Source organism: Orussus abietinus, unplaced genomic scaffold (assembly GCF_000612105.2).
Source record: "Orussus abietinus isolate OABI.00-Male unplaced genomic scaffold, Oabi_2.0 scaffold201, whole genome shotgun sequence".
Taxonomy (NCBI): domain Eukaryota; kingdom Metazoa; phylum Arthropoda; class Insecta; order Hymenoptera; family Orussidae; genus Orussus; species Orussus abietinus.
In genome coordinates, this window is record NW_019394355.1 from 43,213 (window position 1) to 58,119 (window position 14,907).

The 14,907-nt window shown below is 33.6% G+C and overlaps 2 protein-coding genes across 7 annotated transcripts in view; one reads left to right on the forward strand and one right to left on the reverse strand.

The window, feature by feature from the left end:
• The window catches only part of LOC105700157 (Kv channel-interacting protein 1), a 136,085-nt gene that overhangs the window by 14,742 nt on the left and 106,436 nt on the right, over window positions 1–14,907 (reverse strand). The window lies entirely within an intron of this gene.
• LOC105700156 (T-complex-associated testis-expressed protein 1) lies at window positions 193–12,819 on the forward strand. The gene is made up of 10 exons (XM_012425785.1): window positions 193–239; window positions 476–748; window positions 3,221–3,412; window positions 4,145–4,318; window positions 4,794–4,932; window positions 5,982–6,219; window positions 6,440–6,595; window positions 6,738–6,852; window positions 9,968–10,140; window positions 12,084–12,819. Exons 1-10 carry the CDS (start codon window positions 193–195, stop codon window positions 12,104–12,106), a joined length of 1,530 nt encoding a protein of 509 aa, XP_012281208.1. The 3' UTR covers window positions 12,107–12,819.

A 14,907-nucleotide genomic window follows, 5' to 3' on the forward strand; every position in this document is an offset into this window, starting at 1 on the left:
AATCCAAGACTTCAATACACAATGAATTTCATTATGTTGATTTAACATCATTTCGAATTATTTGTATTGGTCCGATGGTGTCTCGACAAGTTGATTCCAATTTTATATACTATATCATTTATTAACTTTATACATACTTTTTGCTAATTTTATTAATTTTTTATATATAGGTTCCCATATTCATAAACAGTCATGGTGATTCCGTGTTCGATTTCGAAAAATGCCTTTGAAGCATACAGGTAAGTGATTTTTATTGTGATAATGAGTAATACCGTTTAGATAAAAATTGTTTTAATATTGATTCATCATATGACACTATCTATACGTGGTATATTGGGAAAAAATCTTGAGTAATTCTCAACATTGCTGTTGAAATATTACGTTGTGATAATAGAAATTGAAGGATTATTTAAAAATATTTGAGGGTAATCGCACATTTATCTGGGGGAAGTAATTGTTTAATTTAATTATTCAGATGTTCCGTTGCAACGATTTCCCTGCCTTCTGAGTATGGCAGAACTTTGCGATCCGAAAACGAAGAGTGGGCTGTTAAAATCATTCCCGACTTAAAAGTGCTCGCGCTAAAAGCAATCGTCGATCAGTGGCAAGAAAATCCAATCTTCGAAGAACTGCCGACATGTGTGGACCAAGAAATGTTATTGGAGATGTTACCAACGAATCTGCCTTTCGAAATGATGATTCGAAGAATTTCCCATGAATATTACTGGCAACGAGCTGCCAAAGACAAGTGAGGGTGATTTATCTCAATTATTACCACATACATCTCTTTTCTCTCTCATCGATTATCTATAATAAAAATATCTCACTTATACATAACAACATATTTTTATAATGGACAAATGATTATAAATAACAGTATTTCATGATAATTTCTCTGGAACGTAAGAAATCTAGTTTGCGCATATTTGAAATTTGCAATAGTTTTAGGGTATTGCATATTTAGGCGGCGTAAATGAATTCATGATTATAGAAAAGTAAAGAAACTCGGGGAATTTTATCATCTTCTTTACACGTTCTACGTATTCTCGGCGGTTATCAATGCAATCACGGAAATCGCGGAAACGTTCGAAAAGGATGCATAAATTGACAAAACTTGGCGAGAATGTTTTCTGGGTGAAAAATTTATTGTTAAAGCTACCTTGGCCATTACATTGTTCACGTGAATGGCGACACCACTCTTCCTGTGGATCTTTAGCATTTCCTTAAAGTTAAATCAGGTCACAAGGATGGCGGACGCTTCTTAAACTTAATCGACTGCTCCAGAGCTTTGCCGAAGCACCGTGAAGGGCTCTCGTAAATTTGCCAAAAGTTTATACCCTTATTCGATCCCGGATAAGATAAGTATGATGAAGATCGTCGAGTATCATGGGGGTTATATCGATTTTAACCGACATAGATATAGTCGCACTGAATATTAATGTACAGCAACCCTAAATCAATGATTCGATAGCTTTCAAGATAAGAGTAAATAATAATGCTTAAGATTTGATAACTGTAAAGCTTGTTACATCGCAAGTGAGGGCTGAGAAATACGTATTAACGAGGTAGAGTTTCGCGCCAAATGCATAATGACCGTTGAATTATCAAATCTCTGTCACTCAGTGTGTTTCTCCAGCCATGAAAAGCTAATATAACGTAAAATTGGCAAATAACAATCTCCTGATATTAACTATTTGTACATAAATTGATAAATTGTATGTATAGATTAGCTTATATTGACTTTGGGAATTGAATGATTAAATTAGTGCTTTTTAACCCTGATGTTTTTTGCAATGCTGGCAAAACGTTGGCAAGACAAAAAATTCATACACGATTCCAACCCGGACGCCAATTCGTACGTAAAGAACAACCGAGGAAACCTCAAGACCTTACAATTTATAAATAAATTCCTTGGTTATAAAAGAGTGATAGAATCATAAGGCGCTGTGATAAGATGCTGATATTACTGATATATGGATGTGACTACAAAGTCATATGGTTTTATAAAAGGTTAAAGAAAAGGATTGTTTTGTACAATATGTTAGAAACAGTTGATGTTTTTCGAGGATTAAGCATTGGTAATGTTAAATTGAGCATTAATATTAATTGCAAATATTGAACACAGTGAAGAGTTCCAAAATTAGTAACGTATCTCAATGAATTTTTAAATTATTAGAAAAGTGGCACTTACTTTATAGGAATCGATTTATATATCCAGGATTTAATTTTAATAACAATCGCTGACTATTGTAACTTGTAAATCGACTTGCCGTTGGGTCAAGTCAGTATTACTGGAGAATTGTTGAATCAAATAGCAGATAGAATAGGTTAATTTCACAAAATGTAATAATTAAGCATTGAGAAAGTTAAAGCGAATATTAGTATTAATTGTGAATATAAAATATTAATAGGTTGAGCGTTTGGGTACGTTTATTGAGCGTGTTCATCCTCTCCTGTTAGTTGAACGTCTTGGTTCGCATTGGGTTGAGGCAAGTCAAGAAATAATTTTCATTTGCAGAGAATCGAGAACTTCGAAGTAGTCGTGCTTTGTGTTCCGTTCATCTATTACAAGCCTTGCCGCAGGCTGTTCGAATATTATAGCGTTCATGCACAACTGTGTACACCCAGGCATGGCATTAGAGAGTGCAGGAATAACTTTGTTCATTTGGAGTATCGTCTCGTTTTCGGGTAGACGAAGAACGCTTTTTATAAAAGTTATTGTTGAGAAAGAAATCATGTAGTGGAAGTCATTTTTTTTCTAGTACAGGTGTTGATGAGGTTTTAAAATTATATTTATTTCTTATTATTTATACTTTAGCACAACAGTATTCTCTAAAAAGAGTTCACCGTTCGATAAAAACAGTTTATTCGACATGATTAATTTCAATAGTATATAACAAAAATGAAATGGAATTATACAAAAGATTTACGTGGAATTTTCGAGTTCATTCTGACTAAATTTGTAATTCTATTTTCAATTATTTAATGCCATCTTATTATTGCTGTTCTGTAGTAAGTGAATATTTTCTAAATTAAATTGAAATCTTGCCATAAAATAAATTGATAAGAAATAATTCTTCAGGAAGAGAAGAATTATTTAATTTAATTGAATGAATATAAAGTAGCATCATTTGAAATGAAATGTCATAAATTAACTTCATTTCACGTTAATAACATTAAATAATGAAAATAATTAAAATAATGCGTTTTCTACTTTCAGGTGGAAACATAATAATCCAAATGATCACGGTGATTCTTGGCGACGATTGTATTGTGAGCGTTATTTAGAGGAGTACTTGGAAGCATTGGACCCGAACTATTTTAAAGCACAACAAGAAAATTTCGAAAAATTAATTGCCCTAGTTCGAGATTACGTTTGCACTTTAAGGATCCGTTCGCTGGTTCCAACCAAGTGAGACGACTTTATTGATACTTTCACGCCTCATTTCTTCAATTTCTTTCGGTCGATTCACTGAACGGCACCTTTCTTAGAAGTAAATCTAATTTCCAGTAGGTAATATAATGCAGGTCTATGTAATCTCAGTGACTGCAGTAATAAAATCATTAATTTCGGAGGTACATCATTTTACAGAGGAATCTTAAAAAAGTATTAGAACACCTTAGAAATATTATGCGTATTTACTTTGAGATCCTTTGTTTGAATAAAGTGGAGGAAATTAAAAATGCCAATGAATAAATTAAATTTGTAGGAAAATAAGTAGACATATGAGTTTTCGGCTTTTAAAACAAAGTAATAGTTTTTTTTCCACATTGCTGAGTATCTACTATACTTTATTACACTTCTTTTGATTAGTAAATATTGTACATTCTGCACCTTGTATGCATATTAATATTAATATAATAGTTTCATATATATACGTGTAATAGCGTATACAAACTTTTGGCCCTTTCAATTTTCTTATCGTTCTTGAGTTAATAAGTTTTCTTTTTAATCTACTTGTTCTTTGAGTGGAATTGTAGAGAAACAATAATATTTGAATATTTGAAGAAAATTAACTCATCATTAATATTAGAGCGACAATGCAGTGTTTAATTTGAGAAAAGAATTATTTACGGAATAAGAACATCTGTTTATGTTCTGTTATAAAACAAGCTGTAAGGATTTCTTTTGGGCTTATTTCAGATACCCATTCAAGTGGTCTGGCGAAGAAGACGAAGATCAATGTACCAATAAGACGTACTCTGTGGACCACATTCCAATGGGTCTAATTTTACCAAGACTACCATTTCTTCAAGAACTGAGCATTAATTTCGGCATGATTTACATGAACGACGGTTTCGAATGGAGAGATTTTCAGTGAGAATCGATAATGCAAAACAAAACCATAGGAGTGAAAATTAATATTTCCTTTGACATTAAAAAACTGTAATAGAATTTGTTTCACTATTATATATCATTTACTCTTATAGTGTAACTTGTAACAGTCAACAGTAGTACAATAATTCTCGGTTATGAGAAATGATGCTGATTGTAATAAAATTCACGAAGCCTAAAAATAAAAATCGTCAAATCGGTAACTAAGGTTTACGAAAATGTAAAGAGATAGTCATCCAATTTTGGTTTAAGAAATCTTATAATTTCTGAGGAATGGTTGCAGTGTAACATTATACTAAATAATGTACGTGGTTATCAGAGAATGCATAACTTCGATTTTTAGGTGTTGCAGTTTTTTTGACGAGGAGTGTAACGTGAAGATTCTATGAGAAATTTAGATTTCAATAATTATAGTGTAGATATTTCAATTATAATACAGTGATTATTTTTCCGATAGGTTTTCAGTGGAAGACTGCACGAGTCTTGGCCGTGGCATTAAAAATTGTTCGTTGCTGAAGAAATTCAGCTTAACTCGTAGCAATCTCGATCAACCACGAGTTGCTGCTCTTCTTCAAGGCGTTGTCGTGAATAACAGAGTAAGTTCTCTTTTATCAATATTTTTAGATATCAGTAGACACTGAGATGAACGAATAGTGCCGTTGCTATTTCCATCACAGCTGTTGTTTAAAGTTAAGAATAGTAGCGCAATAACATTTATATTGCAGTATGACGCTCACTGAACAGAGAGTAGTGATTTATCTGTACTTTTACTTGCAAATCTCATACAGCTGTTAGTTATTCTAATTTAATACGGTAATGCTCGAGCTTCCAATGAATAAGAGTGGAAACATTATGCGTCTAATTGCGTGCGTGGGTAATCTTGCGAGAATAATCTTGACATTAATTGTGATTAAAGTAAACGGAACAATGGAAGTCGTTGTCATTCGTTACACATGGTTGATCATTGTATAAATAGGTACACGATTACCTTTGAATGTTAAGGGAGATATATTAAAATTAAATAGTAAATAACTCAAGTAAGATTAAAATTCAACAATAAAAATGTAGTAACACTGAAAGTTCTCGAGTCATTCTGTAAATGGTTGCATTATAGAAAATGAAGAACAACTATATAACGTGTGAAATTTAATCTTAAGAAGGTCAAAACTAAATATGTTATATTTCGTGTTTCTTCAAGTAAGTGAAATGAGAATATTAAAAAAAGTAGTCGTCATAGGGACATATTTATGTATATTATGTAGTCATTCCTTCTTTGCATGAGATTAAAATACATATTGCGGCATATGTAAATTATAATATGGCAGGTTATTCAAATTATTTATTTTTATATTTCATGTGTCTTTTTTCATGTATATATGCTTTCACAAAACGTGAGTTAATGAAATAAAGGAGGTCTTTGATTGATTTCTGCAGGTAAGTAGATTCCTGTTGGGCAATTTAAGATGTACGCGAGACTTTAAATTAAATGACGAAATGACACTTGTGGTCTAAAAGCGTTATTTTAGTAACAGGCGCACATATTTTTAGTAGTACCACGTTGAACTTGTTCCCCGTTTTGTACGACCTTGGAATATTTCCGGCGTTTCAAGGGAACTTCCCGAAATATCTCTCTATCTGATCTTAGATCGAGGAGTTGGACCTTTCGCACTGCAAGCTCGGTGATACCGGGGCTCACGCGATTGGTGAATTTCTTACCATCCACAAACGTCTGAAAGTTCTGAAATTGGCAAACAACATGATCGGCTCCAGCGGTCTCGCGGGCATTGTTTACGGATTGCTACAAGAAAACTCCACGCCCATAAAAAGACTCGATCTTCGATTGAATCCTCTCCAGGACGAAGGAGGAACTCATTTTTGCGCTTGTAAGTTGAAAATAATTTTCCTGCACTTTATTTCGCCACGAAAAACGTATTCCAGGAATGCACAAAATAGGTGTATAATTTTAATATTTATTTTTTCTCTATAAGACTTTGAAATTAGATTTTAAATATAAATGCAGACTATGGCAGAAGATGTAGCGAGTAATGGTTCGTAGAATGTCTTTGAAATTAATGAGAGTGTGTTTAATAAATATTTGTCTAGTATTACTGAGGCACGGTGGCTTGGAATATATAAACGTTAGTGGATGTGGATTGACTGCAAATACTGGAATGGGTATGGCCGAAATAATTGCTTCTGGATGTATGAAATTTTACAGTTTAGAGGTCGACCTGTCAAACAATAATTTTGGACCTATAGGTAAGGCATTTTCAAGGAATCCATTTTTCTTTTTTATGCCCTAATTGTTTATTCAATGCCAATATGAACATTTTGAACTTGTTACCTTTGTATAATTCATTATTTTTTATTTATAACAATTTTGTGATAATTATGTGGATAGCTGGAGAAGCTTTCGAAGTAGCGATGAAGACCAGTTCTGTAATTATTGGCTTCGATGCACGATTATGTAATTTTACAAAAGAATCCGAGTATTTCATCAGCGAGAGTGTAACGAGGTAAGGCATTGATCATTGTAACTCTTTATAAGTAAATGCATGTATACACATTTGTCCTTATTAAACAAAAGGAAGTATCGTTAAAGTATAGGTGGTGAACCGGGTTGATTTCAGTAAAACCCGAAATAAAAATATTATACCTGAAATAAAATGATTAATATGTTGATTCAACATTATGGCTACTTGCGACATTAACTTCATGTTATCTAGATATAATGTTACTTGCCGTGCGTGCATAACTTAATAAAAAATATATATTAAAATCTAAATAAACTCTAATACAAACTAGATGGTATGGAGATATGTAAAGTATAATTTATATGATATAAAAAAAAAACAAAAATTGATCATTGTGAGAATTACTAATTGATAAATTGTGTTCAACTACCTATTCATTTCCGTAAACTGTGTACAATGGGCTACATTTTTGTATATTAAATTTAGAGTTTATTTTAATTAAGTGATCATATTATTGCCGGTATACAAATGGTAAATATTACAAATAGTGTTCTTAATTAAATCATAGCGACATTACAATTTATTAAGAAGGTTATTCTTGCTTTCCTTTAGGTTGCACGTATATAGGGCGTCTAGTTGACGGTAGTAGATTAATAGAGCCATGAAAGACGTCGTGAAAAGTTCTTATTAACTTTTCGAAATAATCAGACTTTCAAGTTCTAAGAAATTACGAGTGACCAATCAGGGGCACATTTTAGCCGATAGTTAAGTGATTAGTATTTGTTCGTACATCGTAAGAAAATTTCTCTCCTGCTACAAGCACCCTACAATTCAAGTTAACACTTAATTCCTTAACTTTTGCTCTTATTAACTTAAAAATCAGATAATAGACTTAAAAAGTTGTTAACATATTTTCAAAATCATTCTCCGCTTTCTTAATTATGGTATTAACCGTTATCACCATTCACTATTACGAATACTCTGTATAAAAAAAGTCTCATAAAGGAACAAGAATAATTCAACAGACATGGACAAATCGAAATCCATGTATCAATTGCCAGATCGCGTTAGCCAAAATTTATGGATATACATTTTCTTTAGGAATTAGAAAAATAGCAAGCCTCACTTAACATTCATAATTAACGCAAAAGCTAATCTGTTAATGTTGACGAGCTTGTAATGCATCATGACGAAATTGATAAGTTTCCGTGGCAATTTGTCTTATGACATGATTTCTTGTAGCGGCGGTCAATCATCTCTGTTTAACGCGAAATATATTAAGGTTGCTCGAGGGATTCTTTGTAGAAAAGAGTTCTCTTCTTGCGAGCCTTTGGATCTTTGCCAGCACTGAGATTCATTGCCCTCGGCCCGTGCTTACGTCGCGCTCGACGAGCTGTTTCGTCTCGAATAGGAGTCAACCTGGTCAATGCAACTGCGAATTGTGTCTCGACAATTTACGTTACTTTCCGCCTGTTATTCCCTTGTCAGATTCATAGGTGACGTATTTTTCGCAAATCTTTGATGAATAGTTTCAAATCCTATACAGGGGAACATCCGATTTACTTCCAGAATTGACGTTGCCACAAGGGTTAGAAGGCGGGAGTTTTATAGTTAGGGAAGTTTCAACTATATCCTGAAATATCTGCTGAACATGCTCGGTTCGTGGTCAGGCACATGTGTGGATCCATGTACCTATGCAGCATATTTTGTTCCTTCGTACAATCTCCCGTTGTTCTAGATTCCACAATGTACGTTTTTCTTTATATTTAATCTAGGAAAAGGGGAAAATATTAAAACATCTGGTAGGAGTACTTGAAGTACCATTATCAATAATGAGAGTCTTTAAATTTATTTTCAAATATTTCGAATTCCATGGTTAAACAATCACTAAAATTGAACATTCGTTCACAATTCCGGTAAAATATGTACGTGAATAAATACGATTTTCGAAATTTCGTTTTTCGATACAAATTTCATACATTAATCGGTTTTTAATGACTTTTCCTTCTTGGGTCTCTATGTGGCCGAGATATATTATACATAATTCAATTACTATGTTAGTTTATAAAAGAATGTTAGTAATATACACGTTCTGGTTTTAAACTTGGTACTCTAACTTTATTACAAGTAGTTATCTTCATTGAGCTAGAGGAAGAATGTCACTTGAAATTGAAGTTCATGGTTCCAGAAATTTGCTAGAAAATTGTCCCCATTATGTTAATTCCCGGAAGAAATTTCTATTTTGCGAGTAAACGTTGGGTTAAGTATCAATTTCGTGCATAATTTCCTAGAAGCGTTCCTCAGTGCAACCATTACGAGCCTCTTCATGTCGGATATTTAAATCCGCTTTATGCTCTGCACGAAATGGGCTTTTGAGGTAAAAGAAGCAAGTAATGAAATTGGTTTTACCTTTTTGGAGCTTTCTACGGGGCATTTATTATTGGCTGCTGGTACATATTCTCTTTTCTTTCTGGTCATCTAAAGCCACGTATTCATAATTTAAATCTATTAATTCAATGAAATGGATTTCATATCTAGAGAGCTAAATGGCATATTCTTTTATTAAAAGTCTATTTCAAATTTATAGTACATTTAATCAAATCGTATTGATATTCGGAAATAGATAAGTTGGGATTGCAGGCAATTTAATTGACAAGGCTTTTCTCTCTTTCTAACATCTATACATTGATTCGAAATGATCTTATTCACATGTTAATACAATATTTGTTAATACGACAATCGTTTTGAAATACTTGGTAATTTAAACAAAAAGTTTATGTAGTATAGATTTGTCATTGATTATTTAATTGTATATCTTAAAGTGATATGAAAGTGACATCTGAGAAGTCAACTGCTTATAAAACTTATATATCATATATAGGCTATTATATACATTATATAGGCATATAGAATTGTTTAAAATTTTCACCCATTGACACCCATAAACTATCCTTTTTTATAATAAATTAAAAACATGTTTATACAAAATAAAATTTTATAGGTGTCAGGACTTTCCTTAGAACCTCCATATTAAGGTGATAAAATTTCAAACGATTTGATATTCTCAGTTCGGAGAAAGGTTTCTTACCCGAGACCCCTCAGACGCCACTTTTAGATCACTTAAATGAAACTGATTAATTGTACAATCCGCTTTTAGGAATAAAACAGAAAAGAAGAAAGAAAGAGCAAAGGCGGCTGCTGCTCGTCGCACTACAGATCGTGGACCAGCTCGTACAGTGAGCTTGCAAGTACCTCCTGAATATGCACACCTTCAACAACCTCAGAGAAGAAGAACGGTTTCTCGATCGGTCATTGATCTGGCGATTGGAGGTACGCTTTAATTCACAGGTTTTCTCTTCTCATCTTTGAAACTTTTTTACCACCCATTTTTTCACAGTAACCATTCTCTTCGTGAATCTTCAGAACTTCCAGTCACTTAAATAAACAGATATAATATGAATAAATATTAAACGATGTTAGGGCTTATCCTAAAATCGCAAAGCAGGTTTCATGGAATCTCTAATGTTTTTCGTTCGGATTAGATTGTTCGTTTAATCTACATTATGCAAGTAGGGTATACATTTTAGTAGTGCAGGGCATATTGAATAATTTTAATTCGAACATGGTTTCTCAATCTCAAAAGTTATACCTAGCAAAGTTGAAGGGGTGCTATTCAAGGAGGGAGGAAGAGGGAATTGCAACCTTAAGAGCTTTTTCCGCTGAAACGAACAAAAATTTCAATTGATGACCTACATATCTCTACATATAGGCTTATTGAGTTCCATTTGGAACCGATTTCATTGATTCGAAGAAGTCTTTTTCAAGTAGTTGTGTCGGTGACAATGTATTCTGAAATATACTTATAATAATTTATAGTTTTATAAATCCGTGTAAAGTATTGCTCTACTGATTCAAAATTGAATAGGATACATTCATAACCGGGAACTTTAAAAGCCGTGAATATAAGTAATAATTTCAGAGTTAAAGTCTAATCGGTTACACTATCTTCTCTAGCATCATTCTACCTCTCGTCAAAAAGTGAACGTAAATCTACTTTGACTTATAATTAAAACCTAATATTCCAAAAATAATTATTCCGTTTTTAGAATGAATCTAATATTAATTTCGCTGTTTTAAATGTTAAAAGATTAACATGAAATTAAATCACGGACGAAATGTTTCCGTATACAAATCCGGTACAGATATCGATCTATCCGTTACCTAAGTCTACACTATTGTCGATTTATTGTATGCACATTGTTTCGCAAGAAGTAGTTGCGTCTTTCCAAGTTAGGTCATAGGAATGTATAAATGATGTAAAATGCTTTTCAAATCTCTCGAGATATCCTGAAAATGATCCTCAAAGGACGATTACGTTATGTCTTTGAAAACATGTTACTATTTTATGCAGCAGTCGGTACTTAAAGGCGCCCTGAAAGGTATATAGATTATTTAAGTGCCAGAGGAAAATAAGGACAGCAGAAGAGCGAAATAACTTTCGAATTTGCCATATTACTTCTAAAGGAAATACCGATAGCGTATCTCGGCGGTGGAATTTTTGCAGTTTTTCATTTTGCTGTCCGGATTTTACTTCTTTTATACAGTTATATGTGGACGGGTATATATTTACACGTGACCTCGTATTCCAAAGGGAGTATATAACGGACGAACGTTCACCCGACAGATCAATGGCTATTCTGCTGTGACCCTTACCTGTTGAAAAAGTATGACAACCGAGCTGATACCGAGAGCTTTATACGAGATCCCTGTCCGCAGAATTAGATTAATTAAGCCAGTGAAATAATTTAACAGTATTTTAAACAATCTGAGCAAAAGCATAATGGGCAACTTCTTTTCGTAAATTTACAGATTTTAGTGAAATAATTTACCAGTATTTTGAACAACGTGAGCGAAGGTGTAATGTATAACCCTTGTTGGAAATTTACAGATTTTAGCGAGAGAAATAATTTATTAAATTTATAAAGCTGTAATGCGTAACTTGTTCGGCACTGTAGTCATGTACAGGCAACTCTTCACGAATACCCGTTTTACGAATTTCTATATTTTATGTATTCTTTCTTACGTAATGTTCGTTTTATAAGTTTTCATCTTTACGAGTTCTCGATTTACGGACCGTCGCCAGGAACTAATTAATTCAGACAGGCGAGAACTATCTGTACTACACATTTTTTCACCTTGAAATCGAATAAGAGTATTTATTGGCGAGTAAATGTATTAATTACCGAAAGTTAATTATGTTTGTAAATTTGCAGATTTTGACGTTATTGTCGGATGAAGTCAATCAAACTTTCCGGACCATGAACCTTCAATGGAGTTAGGTGATTGAAGGAGGTTGAAGGTGTCGGATCTCACGTTATGGTCCAGATCCTTCGTTACGGTCGAGAAGTTTGACATCCGAGGACAACAGGACGTTGTCAGGTCCTCCACCTTCCCAAAATTTCTCGTGAATTTCTTCCGACGACCGTACCAGGTCTCTCCTCTTTTTTCGTCGGGTTTCCAGCGAGTCCGAAATTTCGTCTAAATTATTCATACTCCGATTCCCCATCCGTGAGTTAGATTCCTCGTGCTCGAATTGCGGACAGAAATTCGGCCTCGTTACAAGTAGAATTACCACGAAAATTGTATAATTGTTTCGATATTGGCGTCGAGTATCACGTTTACAAAAAAAATATCTACCTACATGCATTACAGGAAATTCTGAATCCTTTACATTTTTCAGAAAAAGGCTTTATATTTTGAATCGACAACTTATGTATTTTTTACTCGAAAAAAGAAACGTCAACGGGATTACTCTCCTTGATTGTTTCTTCAAAGAGTTTAACGTATTTTATATATTATATTAAACATGACAATTTACATGTGAAATCGGCAGATTATGTGTAGAAAGCACACTTTTTATTAAAATTTAAAGCGGACTACATTTGTTTAATAGATCGCACCGCATTACAGATTCCACTTAAATCCATTATAGCACTTTCCGTTTCATAAAAAGGACATCTTTGTAAGAATATTATTTAATGGTATTTTTGTACCACCCTTACGAAATATAAGATTTTTTAGTCGCAAAGCATTTGCAACCAATGTTTTGACTGTATTTCATTTTGAATACTTTTTATCCATTTCATGTACGAAGTTAGTGTTTCATTCAGTGGAAAAGTATTGGAAACGACACAAAACCATTTGAATGCCGTCAGGGGCAAAGAAATGCTGACCCTTCGTTCAAAATGTGCCATCAGCTCTGCATTTCACGTCGACGGTGCCAAACCGATACTGACCTACATCACTTTTCAACGGCGGCGTCCGTGTACATATCAATTGACGAACCGGAGGTAGACAATCTATGTACCAGAATACGATTGCTTGTAACACATACGAATGGCTTGGTATGGGTACGTTAATTATCTGGGATTCCATTGCTGAATATCTGGACCATTGCTACCCATTTGACACGCGTACACTGCAACAAGGTTGAGACTTTTATGCGATCCTTTTACGAGGACGTAAAAAGTGCAGCACAGAAGAACAATGAGAATACCAAATAATACATAGTAAAGATTCATATAAATGATTTATATACGCGATGAAAGGCTTAAAGGTTATTTTGGTTTGGTGTAAATGTTAACAATTTACGCGTGACAGAAAGGCAGAAATTGATCAGCCAAATTGGGAGACATTCAAAATGTGTATCTACCTAACACTGGACTTGGGAGTTTAATATTGGTTTAATATTAAATTGGATTTTCATATTAGTTCTAATGTAAATTTATTACAAGGGCATTTCATTTTTACTTTATACGTAACACGAGTTATTTTTATGTATTGGCCATTCTTATGTGCATAGTTGTAGGCGGGGAAGATTGTGAACAGTCAATATCGGTTATGGTTGTGTATTCGTATGTAAATTATATCGAGTGAAGGGCTCCAGAAAGTTTGTTGGCGAAGTTGAAGGATGTGTCACGATCCATAACTTTGCAATCTGTCGAGTTTTGCGAACCTTCCTATGGGAAGAAGTATTTCCGAGAAGATTGCTATAAGACAATTCAATGCTAACGACGAGAGTCTATCTCTTAGGAAAGTCTGTTCCCTGACTGAGCTTCGAAGTTCCAACAACTGACAAGTCAAAATAGCGCTTCGAAAGATTCCGTTAACATTGCTATTCCATTAAACTAAAAGGGAGAAGGTCGACTGGAAACTTTTCAATTGGGTCAGTACATGCAAGAAACAGCATACTCTTGATTTTCCAGCAATGATAAGAAAAATGTGTGATTATATAATCTTAAGATTGATACATTAAAGAAGCTAAGTGTTCATTAACGATTTATTTCGTTTCATTGATATTACCTTTTGATAAAGATTCGTTATTTAGAAAACGTAAGTAAAATAAATGAAGAAAGAATAAAGACGCATAAACATTCTATTTTTATACAATATGGCTTCCTTTGAATTTCGAATTAACATGTACAGTGTTACTTAAAAAAGGATGACTTCTTTTTATAACGTATCTAGCATTTCTCTGGAAACAATCGAATTCACGACACATTTTGTAAAATTTCAAATCATGTTTATTTTTTTAATTATCTTACAACGAAGTTCATGAATTACGTAATGTATCCTTACTATTAATTGATCAGTGTTTGTCTGTATGGCTGTTCACATTCTAATTTGAGATCGGATCGGTTCTTAGGTATGAAATTTTGAATATAGAGGTTTTCGGTTACATCGAAGCCGTGAATTTCATCAATTGTTTGGTCCAATCGTTTTGCGATTCGGGACTAACAATTAGTCTATGTGAGATCCTTGATAGAACAAAAAAAGTTTACTAAACGAACCCGAGCAAGACCGGGGTTAAAGGCCTTCACACATATCTTGCATAAAGATATCCATAAGCACGGCATAAGGAGCTAGCCAATTTAATACCCATAAGCATAGCATAAGAAATTGGCTAATTCAATTCCAGGAAATTTAATATGGCGTTTTATGTCGGCAATTTGATCGATGGATTCTTATGTCCACTGTTGAACTACCTTAGGCGGGGATGACGGGCTCTCTTCGCAGGTACCTTATATAAAGTAATCA

What these genes read in the sequence shown, in the direction of transcription:
- LOC105700156 (XM_012425785.1), top strand. Translation starts at nt 193, where the DNA reads ATGGTGATTCCGTGTTCGATTTCGAAAAATGCCTTTGAAGCATACAG. An exon ending in AATGCCTTTGAAGCATACAG is followed by an intron (nt 240 to 475) that starts GTAAGTGATTTT and finishes TTAATTATTCAG; the next exon opens with ATGTTCCGTTGCAACGATTT. An exon ending in CAATAATTTTGGACCTATAG is followed by an intron (nt 6,596 to 6,737) that starts GTAAGGCATTTT and finishes TTATGTGGATAG; the next exon opens with CTGGAGAAGCTTTCGAAGTA.